The 12,942-nt window shown below is 39.1% G+C and overlaps 1 protein-coding gene across 4 annotated transcripts in view; it reads left to right on the top strand.

Moving 5' to 3' along the window:
- rgs3a (regulator of G protein signaling 3a) overlaps window positions 1-12,942 on the top strand; it is a 133,287-nt gene that overhangs the window by 2,799 nt on the left and 117,546 nt on the right. For 2 of the 4 annotated variants that reach the window (XM_069513463.1, XM_020081849.2), the window contains exons 2-6: window positions 1,343-1,400; window positions 2,274-2,387; window positions 10,448-10,498; window positions 12,016-12,074; window positions 12,166-12,260. In XM_069513463.1, the coding sequence (XP_069369564.1) occupies window positions 1,367-1,400; window positions 2,274-2,387; window positions 10,448-10,498; window positions 12,016-12,074; window positions 12,166-12,260 (353 nt within the window). In that variant the 5' untranslated portion in view covers window positions 1,343-1,366. Of the gene's footprint in view, window positions 1-1,342; window positions 1,452-2,273; window positions 2,388-10,447; window positions 10,499-12,015; window positions 12,075-12,165; window positions 12,261-12,942 lie in introns of all 4 variants that reach the window. The other 2 variants (XM_069513465.1, XM_069513464.1) reach the window with 2 other exon arrangements.

Here is a 12,942-nt window from a genome sequence, read left to right as displayed (position 1 = left end):
GAGGAGCCAAAGAAATTCTGCTGATCTCATTATACGTTGCAACCAAAGATGGACGATGTAGGGGCTCCCCAAAATTAAAGCCAAAGTGTCTCCATAGCCTCTGAAATCCTGTTGATTGCCACCAGGTGGCAGGCTGCAGTGTAGGTTAAAATACCCACTATTTGATATGTAGAGCTGATATGATTAGTTGATTTGTTGATCAGTCAGTAATCAAATGTTTCAACTACTTTGATATGTTTTAATGGTTGGGTCATTTTTTTCATGCAAAAATACCAAATACTTGATAGTTCCTGGATCCCAAATGTGGGACACTGCAACTTTCCCTTGTTCTACTCTATAGTAAATTGAAGTATAACTGCTATATGTTAAACACAGTCAACAAGTCAAACATTCTGCTCTGACCAAGCAGTGCCACCTTAGCATTATCTGCTCAGTTTCCCCTTCAGGGAAGCAGAGTAAGAGTTTCAGGGAAATCCTTTGTTTTCCCTTCACTTGTAACTGATAAGGACTAAATGAATCAGGGGATTTTCTGTGGAAAGATAGAATGAGAGGAAAAAGGCCTGTAATTATCACTTTTCAAAATCCTGAGGAAGGGACTACAGGCAGGAGAGAGAGATAACTGGAAATATACTTTTTGTCAGCCCAGAATAGTATCACTGAGCGCATGCTATTGTACAGTATACTGGCTGATTTGAATTTGGACATCGTGTGTTGTAGGTGGAAGGCTGCTAGTCATCTACCAGCCTTTTTTTCAATTTAAATACAGCTTGATTTGGGGGCCTTCTTAGTGTGTGGCAGTTTAGTAATCAGGATTAATATAGAAAGTTCATCTCTGGGTTAGTGGTACACTGCCAGTGGGCGACATGTCAAAACAATGTGCTCTAGCGATTGCCTTCGTGTCACATTTAACCTAGAGGTGTGTTAAGTCATGCTGTAAAGTAATCTAGATTACTGACACACAACCACAACACTGGCTTATTCCCATTGTTTGTACAATCCCCATTCACTGATGATTTAATCTGGGTTTAAAAACATGTTTATTTGGTCTTTTGTAATCATTGTCGTTTGCTCTATAAGCAGATGTGGACTGCGTTTGTTTATGTTGTTAAATCAACACTCACAGGATATTACTTCTGAAGTCTCTGTATATGTGTTGAATGAATGCAAATCCATTTGGGGGCTGCCAAGTGCTGTTGTAAATTTGTGCAATGAATGTCGCCCATATGGTCTTTGCACGACCCACCGCAAATGCAAAGCCATGTTTACCAGCAGCTCATTAGCAACAAGCCACAGACTGTATTTAAAAATGGATGACACGTCTCTACTTCCTCTCACTATTCAGAAAAGAAGCCAAATCATCCTGGATATGAATGCTTCCATCCTGAGGATTTCAGAGCCGGGTAATTGAGCAGCGGTGGCGAGTTTGTGCCAATGCACGTGCTCGAACAATTGTGAGTCACTTTCAGCTGTCAATCGAGATGTTTCGCCCCATTTTTATAAGAACTGCCTTAAATTGTATGACTTTTTAGTTTGGCCCCTGTCCTATCTGCTAACATGGAGGAGGTTGGATTTATGGACCTATTCTGCAGCTAGCCACCAGGTGGTGATCAAGACAGTTTGACTTCACAATTTCGGAGCAGTCTTGTCATCCATCTGTTTTTTTTTACAGGCAATGCAACCAGCGAATTAAATGAGTTGAATCAAATATTTAGCCAAACCCTGTACTACAGGCTCTTAGAAGTACTGTTGCAGTTTCATTTAATGATGATTCGATGATGTTTTCTGCTCAGTGGATAGAGGACTTAACTAAATAGACTAATCTTGCTGTATCAACGATACGAAGTATTGAAAAAACTTGAACTTGGACTTTTTCTGCATGTTGTGTACATTCACATTCAGTCTGTTCATACTTCTTTTGTGCAGATTGAAATAAGGGGAATTCCAGCAGTAATTGTGATCCGGGCTTGACTGGTGGAGCCGAAAGGATTCTTGAAAAACAAAATAGTTGAACCCTGTAGCTGTGGTAACAGGTCACATCCTGCTACTGGTTGAAGCATGAAGACAAGGTCGGGGGGGGGGGAAAGATTAAGATAAAGATTCATAGGCATTTCTAAAAAAAACAAAACATGGTTTATATTTTTAAAAACATGTTTAAAGTATATTTTTCAAAATGTCTTTTTGCTGCCTATCTTTGTCTTTAGCTGAATGCAAATATGTGCACACACCGACACGCGTACACAGGCATCATGTTTCGTGTCTCCTCTCCTTTATAGATACTGGACCCATCTCTGCAGCAGCTCTCGACAAGATGACCTGCCTCAAAGTTTACCTGCGGAAGACCACTGCCAACTCCCCGCAGACATCGTCCTTCCTCCTCAGTACCCACGGTGAGGTAAAATTCTTATAGACCATAGTTTTAAGACCAAATCCACTTAGACTTCAGTTTAAGACTCTAATATGTGATAGTTTCAATTTGTTAAACTATAATAGCATCAACTAAAAGACTTCTGTGTGCCTGTCTAGCTGTATTTCTCTCTTTTTTAATCGGTCATGGTCACAGTACAGGAATGTGTTGTATAAAGCTTCGTGTCATGTAGGTCTGACAGACACTCGATCCTGCGGCGTGTCCAACATGAGACAGATATTACTCGCAGGTCCTTTGTTCTGGTAATGACGCTTCCCCTCCCTATCTGGTGACACCCTGAATCATTTATGTGGATTGTTGGGCAGACAGGGGGAGGGTGCACCTGTACTTGTTACTGTAACTCTAAAGTTCCATCCATTATCCAGAATTTACTTTTCCACAGAAGTGAATATGGACAAGGAATCTTCAGGAATGCATTCACACTTGTTGAGCTGGATTTTATGACCATTTTGTTGCATCAGGAGGAGGTTTAAAGAAAAGTTTTGACTATTTTAAAACCACAACCAATGATATCTCCACGTTTTTTTACGTTGGTTATTTCCTCCACAAATGAGGTTTTAAACAGGATATTATTATTGATGGGTCTTGATGAAAAATCAGGCATATTTAGGGACTGATATCAATGAGTTTGTGAAATGTGGTGCAGCTTGATTGAATTTCAGGGGGTTGTTACCCAGAGCACCCTAAGGACCTTTTAACTTCATTTGCTACACCCAGATCCGACCCACGTGGCCTCTTGGGTAAAAGTCCAAAATCTTCTTGGACACCCTTCCTACGCATATTGGCACTCGATCCGTACAGCATGCCTGACCTCTGCTGTCTTTAAATGTTACAGTTAGTTCTTGGAGACTCATCAAAATAAGAGATCACAAGCTTTCCTCTGTGGACCATTCAGAATGATTTGTGGCATCTCTCTGAGGTCCCATTTTAACGTGTCTCGCTCAGCATGTCTGAAATCAGGCGTGCCAGCGGAAACTATAAAGTTATTAGTCAGATCATTGGATTTCCAATAATATGTGATGTTGCTGTGCATGACCCTCCTACTTGAGCATGCATTGAGTTCCTTCTGACAGTGTGCCCTTTCAGAACTGGGTCAAACTTTGCCACGAGCCTGACTTCTTCCAGAAAGCATCTATTGTTTGGCGGAGTGTGTCTGTGGTCTCCCTGAGGGAAAGAGTTTTCTATTGCCGAAGAATGAGTTACAGCAACCAACCTGGTCACGACCAAATGCTGTCACTTCCATTTATGGCTTATCTGAAGTAAAATCTTCCGTTCTACAAATTAAACCTCAAGTGTTTTCCAAGACACGATTTGTGTGGAGTAAAGAATTTAATGTCATTTTTAATTAGACTACACATGTGGAAGCCGAAGACTTCACTGATGTGGAGGTGTTCACAACGTTTGCCTCTTTAAACCATTAATCTTGTCAGATATTATCAGATTGCTGAGAATTAATAAAAAAATAAATTCATAAGCTTTTAGCTATTAATAGCTTGGAACCAATAGTAATTTCTGCTGTCTGGTTGGAACAGTAAATGGCCCTTTTAGCTGCGAAGAAATGTAACATAACTTGACAAGTTTACACATATAACTCCTGACTGAGTGGTTTGAAACAGTTTCCTTCTTTGTTCTATTTTTGTGTCCTTTGCTACCTTGTGTTTGACAGTGATAAGAGTTAGTTACTGCATCAGTAGGTTTCAGGTAATTTATTGAGTCAGGCAGACAGAAAAGAAAAGACAAGAGGAAAGTTATGGATGAAGGATTAAAGGGGATAAAGTGATATTAATTTGAGATAAACCTTATTCCATAAATCATTTTGCTCATTGATCAGTGTAGTTATGAGGAAAATCAATGATTTCCTGACCAAAACAAAACTAGGTCTTAATTAATTTGCATTAGTCTGACTGATATTGATTTATGAGGCCAATACTGATATTCAGGATTAAAAAATGTCTAATATGATATATCAAAGGAAAGGGAAGTGAGTCTTGATATTTTACAGTTAATTCCATAAACCTTATTTTAACAGTAAATTAAAATAAGATAACCAAGTATTTAGAACTTTAATAAACCTTTTTTTAATGTAATGCACATATTTTAAGCATTTCTTTATTCTGCAAAATAACAGTTTTCACATATGTCCATACAGGCAAACATATATAAATGTAAGTCTATGCTCGTATTGCCTGATTTTTATCAGCCAACCGATAAATCAGTCAGACTCTAATTTGCAGTGAGAAACAGAGACTCTCCTATGGATCAATAGCTCCAGACTTAACATCTCAAGAGGCAGGATTTGATGTTATTCCAATTTATTGGGGAAAACTGAAAAAACTCAATGACAGGTTGGCAGTTCTAGTTCTTGAGTAACTGCAAAATAACAAATGGAGAGTGTGGTTTTCCAATTAAGGGTTTGTGAGTCTCTGAGATGGAAGTTTGTGCTTTTTTATTTCCACAGAATTTTTCAGAGAAGGATGGGTTTTAAACTGTAACAAGAAAACACATTTTTAAGGCTGATTTTCTTTAAAAAGCACCTCTGAGTGAAAATATCTTTCCAATTTATTTTTCTACATTGCCTTATTTACTAACTCCCAAATTATTCTGCCTCTTGAGTTACCCATACATAACAAATCACTGCTTCAAGTACTGCATATATAAGCATTTTCTTTGGAAAATACACATGCAGTCACTTTTTAAATCTTAAATATGTGTGTTTAGTATTATTTGTATTTTCATTCTTTTTTTCCCCCATGCATTGAAGATGTATCTTTTCCCCTTCCTGAGAATGTGTAAGCCTGCCAATGTAATTGAAAGTTTCATGTCATCATGATGAGGCCTTTTTTGAAATATGAAATATGTATTCTTCCACATAATTTCCCTCAGACCAGTCTCTGAAGCTATCAAATAATAATCTGCTGTCCTGACTGTCTCCTCCTGTGGATTTAATGTACACAATAAATTTCATCTGTACTCCCCTGATCAGATAATACAGCAAGAGCTCCATCCCACTGGTTTGGCAGCCAACACAGAAGAAAATCAGGTTTGGCAAGTTGTCTAACAAGCCTGTTAAAAGAAATTGAGCGAGGAAACGAGAGGACACCTTGCGTGTCTCTCATCAAATCTGCTCTTTGTTCTCTCCATTTGGATCAAACAGGATGAACTGGTGTCTGCCCCAGATGAAAACTTTAAATCCGTCACACAGCAGTTACCCAACTTCTTAAAGATGGCTCCCGTTCTCACAGGAAGTGTTAAAGAACACGGATTAACTCTGGTTTCTTTGCTTGCTCCTTTTCTTGCCGGTAATGGCGTATTTTAGCTGTCGCATAAAGACCAACAATGTACCCTGGCCTGGCCTTTTTGGATGCTGGTGGGGCAAAGGCTTTCAAATGTAAATGTGACAAATAGGCAGCAAAGCCTATTAAAGCAGAGAGTGAGAGTTTTGGAGAGTAATGAGGAAACCGGCACATGCACACAAAAACATATGACATAACCCTCAGCTTTAGGCTCCATCCATTCCACTACGATTTAATTTGAAAAGTTGTCAAACTTTTGAAACGATTTGCGTCCAGATGAACGCTTTGGCTCTGTGTCGCGTACACTGGGCCTACGCCTGTCGGTGAAAGCAAGAATTGCTCAAATAATCGCTCATCCCCTCCACACGTAAGCAGTTGTATCATTGTAAAATGCAAAATTTACCTGGGGTTACATTAATTCAGACTATTTATTCCATTTCTGAACAGAATGTGTTTGTTGGTTATCGCCCTGTGTTGTTATCAGCTTTGAATCAGGAGTGAAACCTCAGAGGTACAAGGCAGCATTGTGCAAGACGTCTTGAGTGACAGTGACAATGACAGGGCCAGTGTGGCAATGACAAAGTAGGGCAACATTTCAAAAGCATCCTTGTTTCACAGAACTTGGCAAAAGAATCATATTTTCTGATATGTCCTGATGTGGAAAACAGATATTCAAGTTTGTCTTAGATGTATGACTGGATCTGGATGTACTGTATCTGCTGGATGTTGTTTTTGCTTGTGCTGGTTTGTGTTATTGTCTGTGTGTGAAGTTTCCCCCTCACATTGGTCGCTACCTTGGTCACAGGATGTCACATGGACCTATACAAAATTCATGATAGATTAGTCCTGACTTGGCTGTAATCATGCCCTGTTATTGGACAGGCAACAGCACTTTGTGGCCTAATTGAACTGGCACATGAACAAGGACAGGCTCAGCAGGGGAGAGGTCAGATACAGAGTAAACTCACTGTCAGTATCAGTGTTAGTGTCTCACATCTTTTTTATTGTGTCTGACTCTGAGCTTTTTATCTGCCTCCTTCCCTAAATTCCCTTTTCCATATCGTATTAATAAAACATTACTTACTGTATCCTGCCAGCCTTGTATAACATCAGTCTTCTTTTTTTTTTCATGCAAAATTTCATTACACAAATGCCTCACAGTTTATCAGGTTGAGATGAAGGTATGTTAGGCAAGGCAGGGTTTAATGGCAGTTATATTCTGCGTCGATGAAGTTAAGTCTGAAGTGCACAGAGAGTGCTGCTGGGGGAAACACGAGCAAAGACTAAATAGAGTAGAAAAATAGGTCTGGCATACAAAGAAGGGATGAAACAAAAAGATGACTCACCTGCTCAACAGAGATAACCCCAGGAAAGAGCTAAATAGAAACAACAATGGGGAAATGCAATGAAGTTAGATACACAAGGACTCAAGAAAAGTTTAGTTTTTTAATTTCCACGTACCAAATGAAAGGTGTTAACGTTGTGAATAGCCTCGGCCTTTACAGCTCTGAGTCAATGTTAAACCCATACTCTACCCAAACCCAAAATTGAGTCTCTTTGTTCTTTGTCGTCAGAGCAATAAATATTTTCTTTAGCATTACAGTCGAGTTCAGCCTTTTTATTCTTTCCTGTCTAGTTTTCTGTCTTTCGGTGTAACCTGTGCTGCCTCTCCAAAGTGCTGAATACTTTTATTGTTGCGGGGACTCATTATTTTTTACTGCAGCTATAAAAAAAACCTCATTCTAAACCTTTTATTATTCTACATTACTTTAATTATAGCCTCTCTCTCTCACTCTCCTCCTCTTGGTAAAGATTGAAAGGTTGGCATCTCCAACACTGAGTGCTTGTTTCTTCACCTGGACAATTGTGGCATTTTAAAGTGTCTCCTGTTCCAAATCACGGCATTCTCACCAGCTCCAGGGCATCGCTGCTGCCCTGGGTGCGTTCAGTGCATTTCTGAAATAGGGGATTTAAGGTGTTGCAGCGAGAGGGAAGTGCATAATTGCTTAAAGTCTTCATGTAGCAGCTGAAAATCGAAGTCAAGTCAATTATATTCACAGTATATGGGCCAAAAATCACACATTTGCCTCAGAAATGCAGATTTGTTAAACTGTAGTAATTTAGCGCTTTTCAGAGTAAGAGTTTCTGGAACTTCAGAATCAGGAAACTGACTCCCAGGGTATTTAATTAAAGTGTTATAGAAATATTCGTAATGTGTTAGAGACAATGTGTTTAAATCTAGAAATACATTTTACCTTTTATATTGCCTCAGAGGACCACACTGAAACTCTTCATGATCCTCTGACGTCACGGTGACTTTGACACTTTGTCTGAAACACCTCACTGAAAATACAGATTTTCATGACAGGTGATGTTAATCTTACCTGGAGGATGGAGCCTTGAGACGTTGGTGATCCCTTGACTTTTCCTCCAGTGCCACTCGAAAACATTTCTGTGAAGGATGAATTTGTCATGCAATTTGGTACAGACATTACTACCCCCCTCAGGGTGAATTGTAATAAATGTACCATAACGTTTTCTATTTTCTTCCATCATCGGTTCATAATTTCAATTTGTTCAATACTTTAGTTTTATGATCAAATACCACCACCAAGCTGTCAGTCTCAACTCTACTAGCACGCTATATATAGATATAAGATAAACCCAGCAAACATTAGACATGCTATAATTCTTCAGCATGTCAGTGTTATGAGCATATTGAAGTTAGCATTTAGCCCATAGCTTTCTGTGCCAAGTATAGTCTCAGAGCTGCTAGCATAGCAATTAAGCACAAGAACATCTGTTCCCAGCCATTAACCGTGCATCCATAAGTGTGAGGTAGTGCAATTGTGTTTTCATCTGTGTATGGGCCTAACCCACAGTCCTGTCTCGTCTGCCAGGCCCTATTAGTTCACTTCTACTCTCAGTCTAACCTCAGCATCCAAAATGTCCAGTCCATTTAAATCTATGTTCATTAACTAATGTTAGCTGACACATCACATAACATAAGAAATTTAGTTAAAAAGTCATTTCCTACATCTGAGCTGTTATTCCCTAATCAGTTGTGAGTGACAACAAGAGTACTGTTTACTCTTTCCTGGACTTGGGGGGGGGGGGGGGTTGGTCAAATCGGCTGTGATTGGCTGTGTGGCTATTCAATCGATCAAACTTGATCAATGGGTTGTCATGTATGAGTGGCTCTGTTTTGATTTGTCAATGACCTTCTCGTTTAAAAGCGTAGAGGGGGTGAAATCATGTTTCAGTATTGGCTCGGGGAGTCACAACATCCATGACACCCATGGGCGTGGTGACCTTGCAAACATGGACACTTTTTTTCCATTTTAACAACTTAGACTTCACATGCAGGGAATATAATTATTAAACTGCACCAATATAATTATTATATCTGTCTATATATTTATATCAGTCTCTCTCTCTCCCACTGCACTTTGTTCGACTACTTTTACATTTTATTTTATTGCCCATTTTAATTTAATTTTATTTTCTACTTTCACTTGCTCCTTTGTCTTTTTGACAATCTACTGCTGTAACGAGTGAATTCCCCCACGGGGTCAATAATGTTTATCTTATTTTATCTTCCAGTACTTTACTGCCTTGTTATTCTGTTGTAAAATACTGCTATCTCAAAAATTCAAAACTAGAAAAAGAAAAAACACATCATGACATTTTCTCAGTCTCCCACCTCAAGGAGTTTAATTTACATGGATTATAAATGTCTGTTTTTTCTGATCTCTCTCCCGCAGAAAAATGTAATAAAAAGCACAGTGTGTTAAATCTTTGTTTTCCAGCAGCCTTTGACTGAAAGTAGTCAATGTTTACTTGAGTAAATGTCCACTTTATACTGCAGCTTTCCTGAAACTCTTTTCTCCATCTGTGGTTACCATTTTTCTTTGGGTTTTGCTTATACTTGCTGTGTGATATAGATTGATTTTGGTACTCGTGAGACTGCTTTAAAACCACCTTTGTGTCAGGCAGGTTCAGACGCACCAGGAAGATATTTCAAACAGTGTTTTCACTTTGTTCTTCGACCTCAGCCAGCAGCACAAAAACCATGCCAAGTTCAGTGTGGGAACGACAAACATCCCTTGTACCCAAGCTCTGAAGTGCCAGCAGTGTTATCACACAACGAGGCTCCCACATTTTAGCTTTAGACGGTGCTCTTATGAGCAGGATTAATTAAAAATTGCACAAAGCCAAAGTTAACAGTGGCCATGTCAACATGGCTAACAAGTCTCCTAGAGCTGTGAGGAGACTTACAGGAAAGAGAGGGAGAGGGGGAAAAAGTGGCCGATGATAGACAGTAGGCACACATACACAAGCATTAACTCAATAACAAGACGAGTAAGTAAACTAAAAACAGACTCAAAAAAAAAATATTCAAACTTGTCTTGACCGACTTTAAGAGAGGTAACACAATGTGACAGTGAAGCAGATCTTTGCAGGCACAACATGCTCCACACATAAATGCAACTGGGCCCTAAGGGCCTGCCAGTTCAATTTTTGAGGGTTCCAGGGAACAAGAACAAGAGTCCAGCAATTCAATGTGGCCAAGACATTGAGGAACTAAACCGAGCAAAGCATCTCCTGGCTGTAGTTTTATGTTCATGGTATTTGCAAGAAAGAAATTGAAAATATCAAACCTGCATTAGGGTTCGATTTTGTAGCATTGATACCTGTAATAACCTTTCTTTTCTATTGATTTGAACAGGTCAGCTGAAGCTGTCAATCGTCCAGGAACAGGAAGTCCTTGTTGTTAGTGGTGAGTCACGTTAAGGGCTGCTCGTACAGTGACACAATACAATTATTTTTCTTTATTGATTGGGAAACTTGTGTGTGGAAGTGAAAGGGAGAGGCTAAGACACAGTGGGTGTCTACTTGGGGCTAGTAACATATTGAAAAAAGAAAAGAAAATCTAAAACATTAAAAAAGAAACAATGAAAATCGACTTCTGTAAATGGAACACAAGTTGTGCAATGTGTGAAGTAAAGTATTTATTTGTGCAGTGCAGATCCCCTGCATCACCTGCAAAAACATGACAGGTGAGTATAGATGAGAAAAGATATTTAGAAAGGAGCTGGGTACGTTAATTCAACAAAAGTAGTTTTTTCTGTGTTAATTGTTATTTTCCCATCAGACGTGTTTATCAGAATTTCCCCTTGTCTTCTAATTTCATTTCGTTAAACAATTATGTAAGGAAATGTCCAATTTTTTCACTTTTGTTAAATGCAGGATGGGGATTACACATTAAAATGTCCTCTCAAGATGACGCACCTCAGTATAACACCACCACTAAATACTTACTGACTATTAGTTTAATCAACTCATCTATAAACACAAACCTGAGGTAAATACATGTGTTAACAGTGCATTGCTGGGGCTGCGGCTGCTGTCCGCTCTGATAAAAATCAGCATAGAAAACCACCAGCCAATGTATTATTTATGCTTCAGCTATGTTCTGTGTCCATAGAAAATAATGCTCTCTCATAGCCTATGAGATGCTCTGGTTGTGTATTATGTTTGTGAGCGAGCACACACCAAGCGTAAAAGAGTATTTTTGTGGTTTTCAAAATAATGTGGAAAGGGTATGGTAAAAAAACAAAACTATATCATATCGCATTATTGAAATTTCATTAATGGTAATTTCATTAATGGTAATTTAACAAAGTTTTAAGCTTTTAAGCTAGATAGCTGCTGAAGACCTGCAACATCTTTTTATCCCCAAGCTAACGGCAGTAAGACAGAACCTCATTCAATGCTGCGGTACAAGAAAGAAAAACATCGTCATGCAGTAAAATGACTGCTGACAGCGAGGAAGGCAGAAAAAATGACACACAAAACTGTTCCTGTCAAGTTTGCAGATTTCCCTTCAGAATTCAGAACCAATGGAATCATTTAAAATGTTTTTCACAGCTTGTTATTTCAGCAAACAAAATGTGGTCAAGTTAATAGGGGTCAATTAAGCCATATTAAACACGGCAGCCAATTTTTCCACAATCAGATCAGCTTGCTCACTGAATACGGCAAAAAATGCACATGCACACATGCTCTACATAAGTAAATCTCATCATGGTTTGGTTGCAACAGAAAAATATTATACATCTAAATCATTGTGGGTTCAACGGTAGTTCTCTATTTTGACCTTTTGACCCAGAATCTGAAATTCCCATTTGCATATCGTATAAAATTAATGAGAATAAAAAGTCAACAGTCCATAACAAGATCTCATGTAATGAGCTGTTTCATAATTTAGTCAGTTCTATTTTTATGTGTCCACAGTTCTGGAGGCAAGGGGCATGCTGGAAGAGTGCCAGGGGGCATGTGACTCTTATGTTAAGGTATGTGCAGAGAGAAACAGCTCATGTGGACTCTGTAAGACAATGTTGGAAACTAGATTCCCTGTAATTTTGTCTCAACTGTGTTCTCCAGGTTGGCATGTCCCCAGACAGTGATCCTACAGACAGACAGAAGACTCAGATGGTCCCTCACTGTAGGAACCCCATCTTCCTACAAACCTTTTACTTGTAAGGATTTAGTTTCTATAGCCATTAATCATAGCTCAAATGTGTTATCAACCATGCTCATCTTTGCTTTAGATATATGGTTTCTGACTTCAAGCTTTTTTCCAGGAACGTGAAATGAGTTTGCCTTTTGCATATGAACAACGCAGCAGGAGATTGTCTGGGTCGGACTCGTTCACATCACATCAGAATGTTCCTGCCAGGGTGGGGGTGCCTGGGTAGAGCATGCAGGAGGCAGAATATAACAAGTTTCTTTGTGGAAAGTGTTTAAGTTTACAGAGCAGCAACACTGGCATCAACCCTTATCAACAAAACCCCTCAAATATCATCTTTCCAAATTGACATCTTCGTCTGCCTTCTATTCATGCTGAGATAATTGTATTCTTCCAGTTTGTTCCCGTTGTTTGTTCGAAACATCCAAATGGCAACTCGCCTGCTGTGAGTTTACCCACTCGCTTGCTAGGAGGTGAAGTCACAGAAAATATCCACAGCAACTGACATTTGCCTCATCGCATGCAAAAATGTGCATCTCTGAAAGCAGCTTCAGTTGTTCGCTCTCAAGGGGCATTGGTGGCAGGTAAATGTTTATGCAACGTTTCAGTCGGAGCAGTTCATGTAACTCAAGAGTTACAAATATTCTTTAAAGGTTTGTCCAGACTAAAAGAATTGTCTTTAGAGCCATACC

This window comes from Paralichthys olivaceus, chromosome 18, assembly GCF_024713975.1.
Source record: "Paralichthys olivaceus isolate ysfri-2021 chromosome 18, ASM2471397v2, whole genome shotgun sequence".
NCBI classification, from domain to species: Eukaryota; Metazoa; Chordata; class Actinopteri; order Pleuronectiformes; family Paralichthyidae; genus Paralichthys; species Paralichthys olivaceus.
This window is presented reverse-complemented; position numbering and strand designations above follow the sequence as displayed.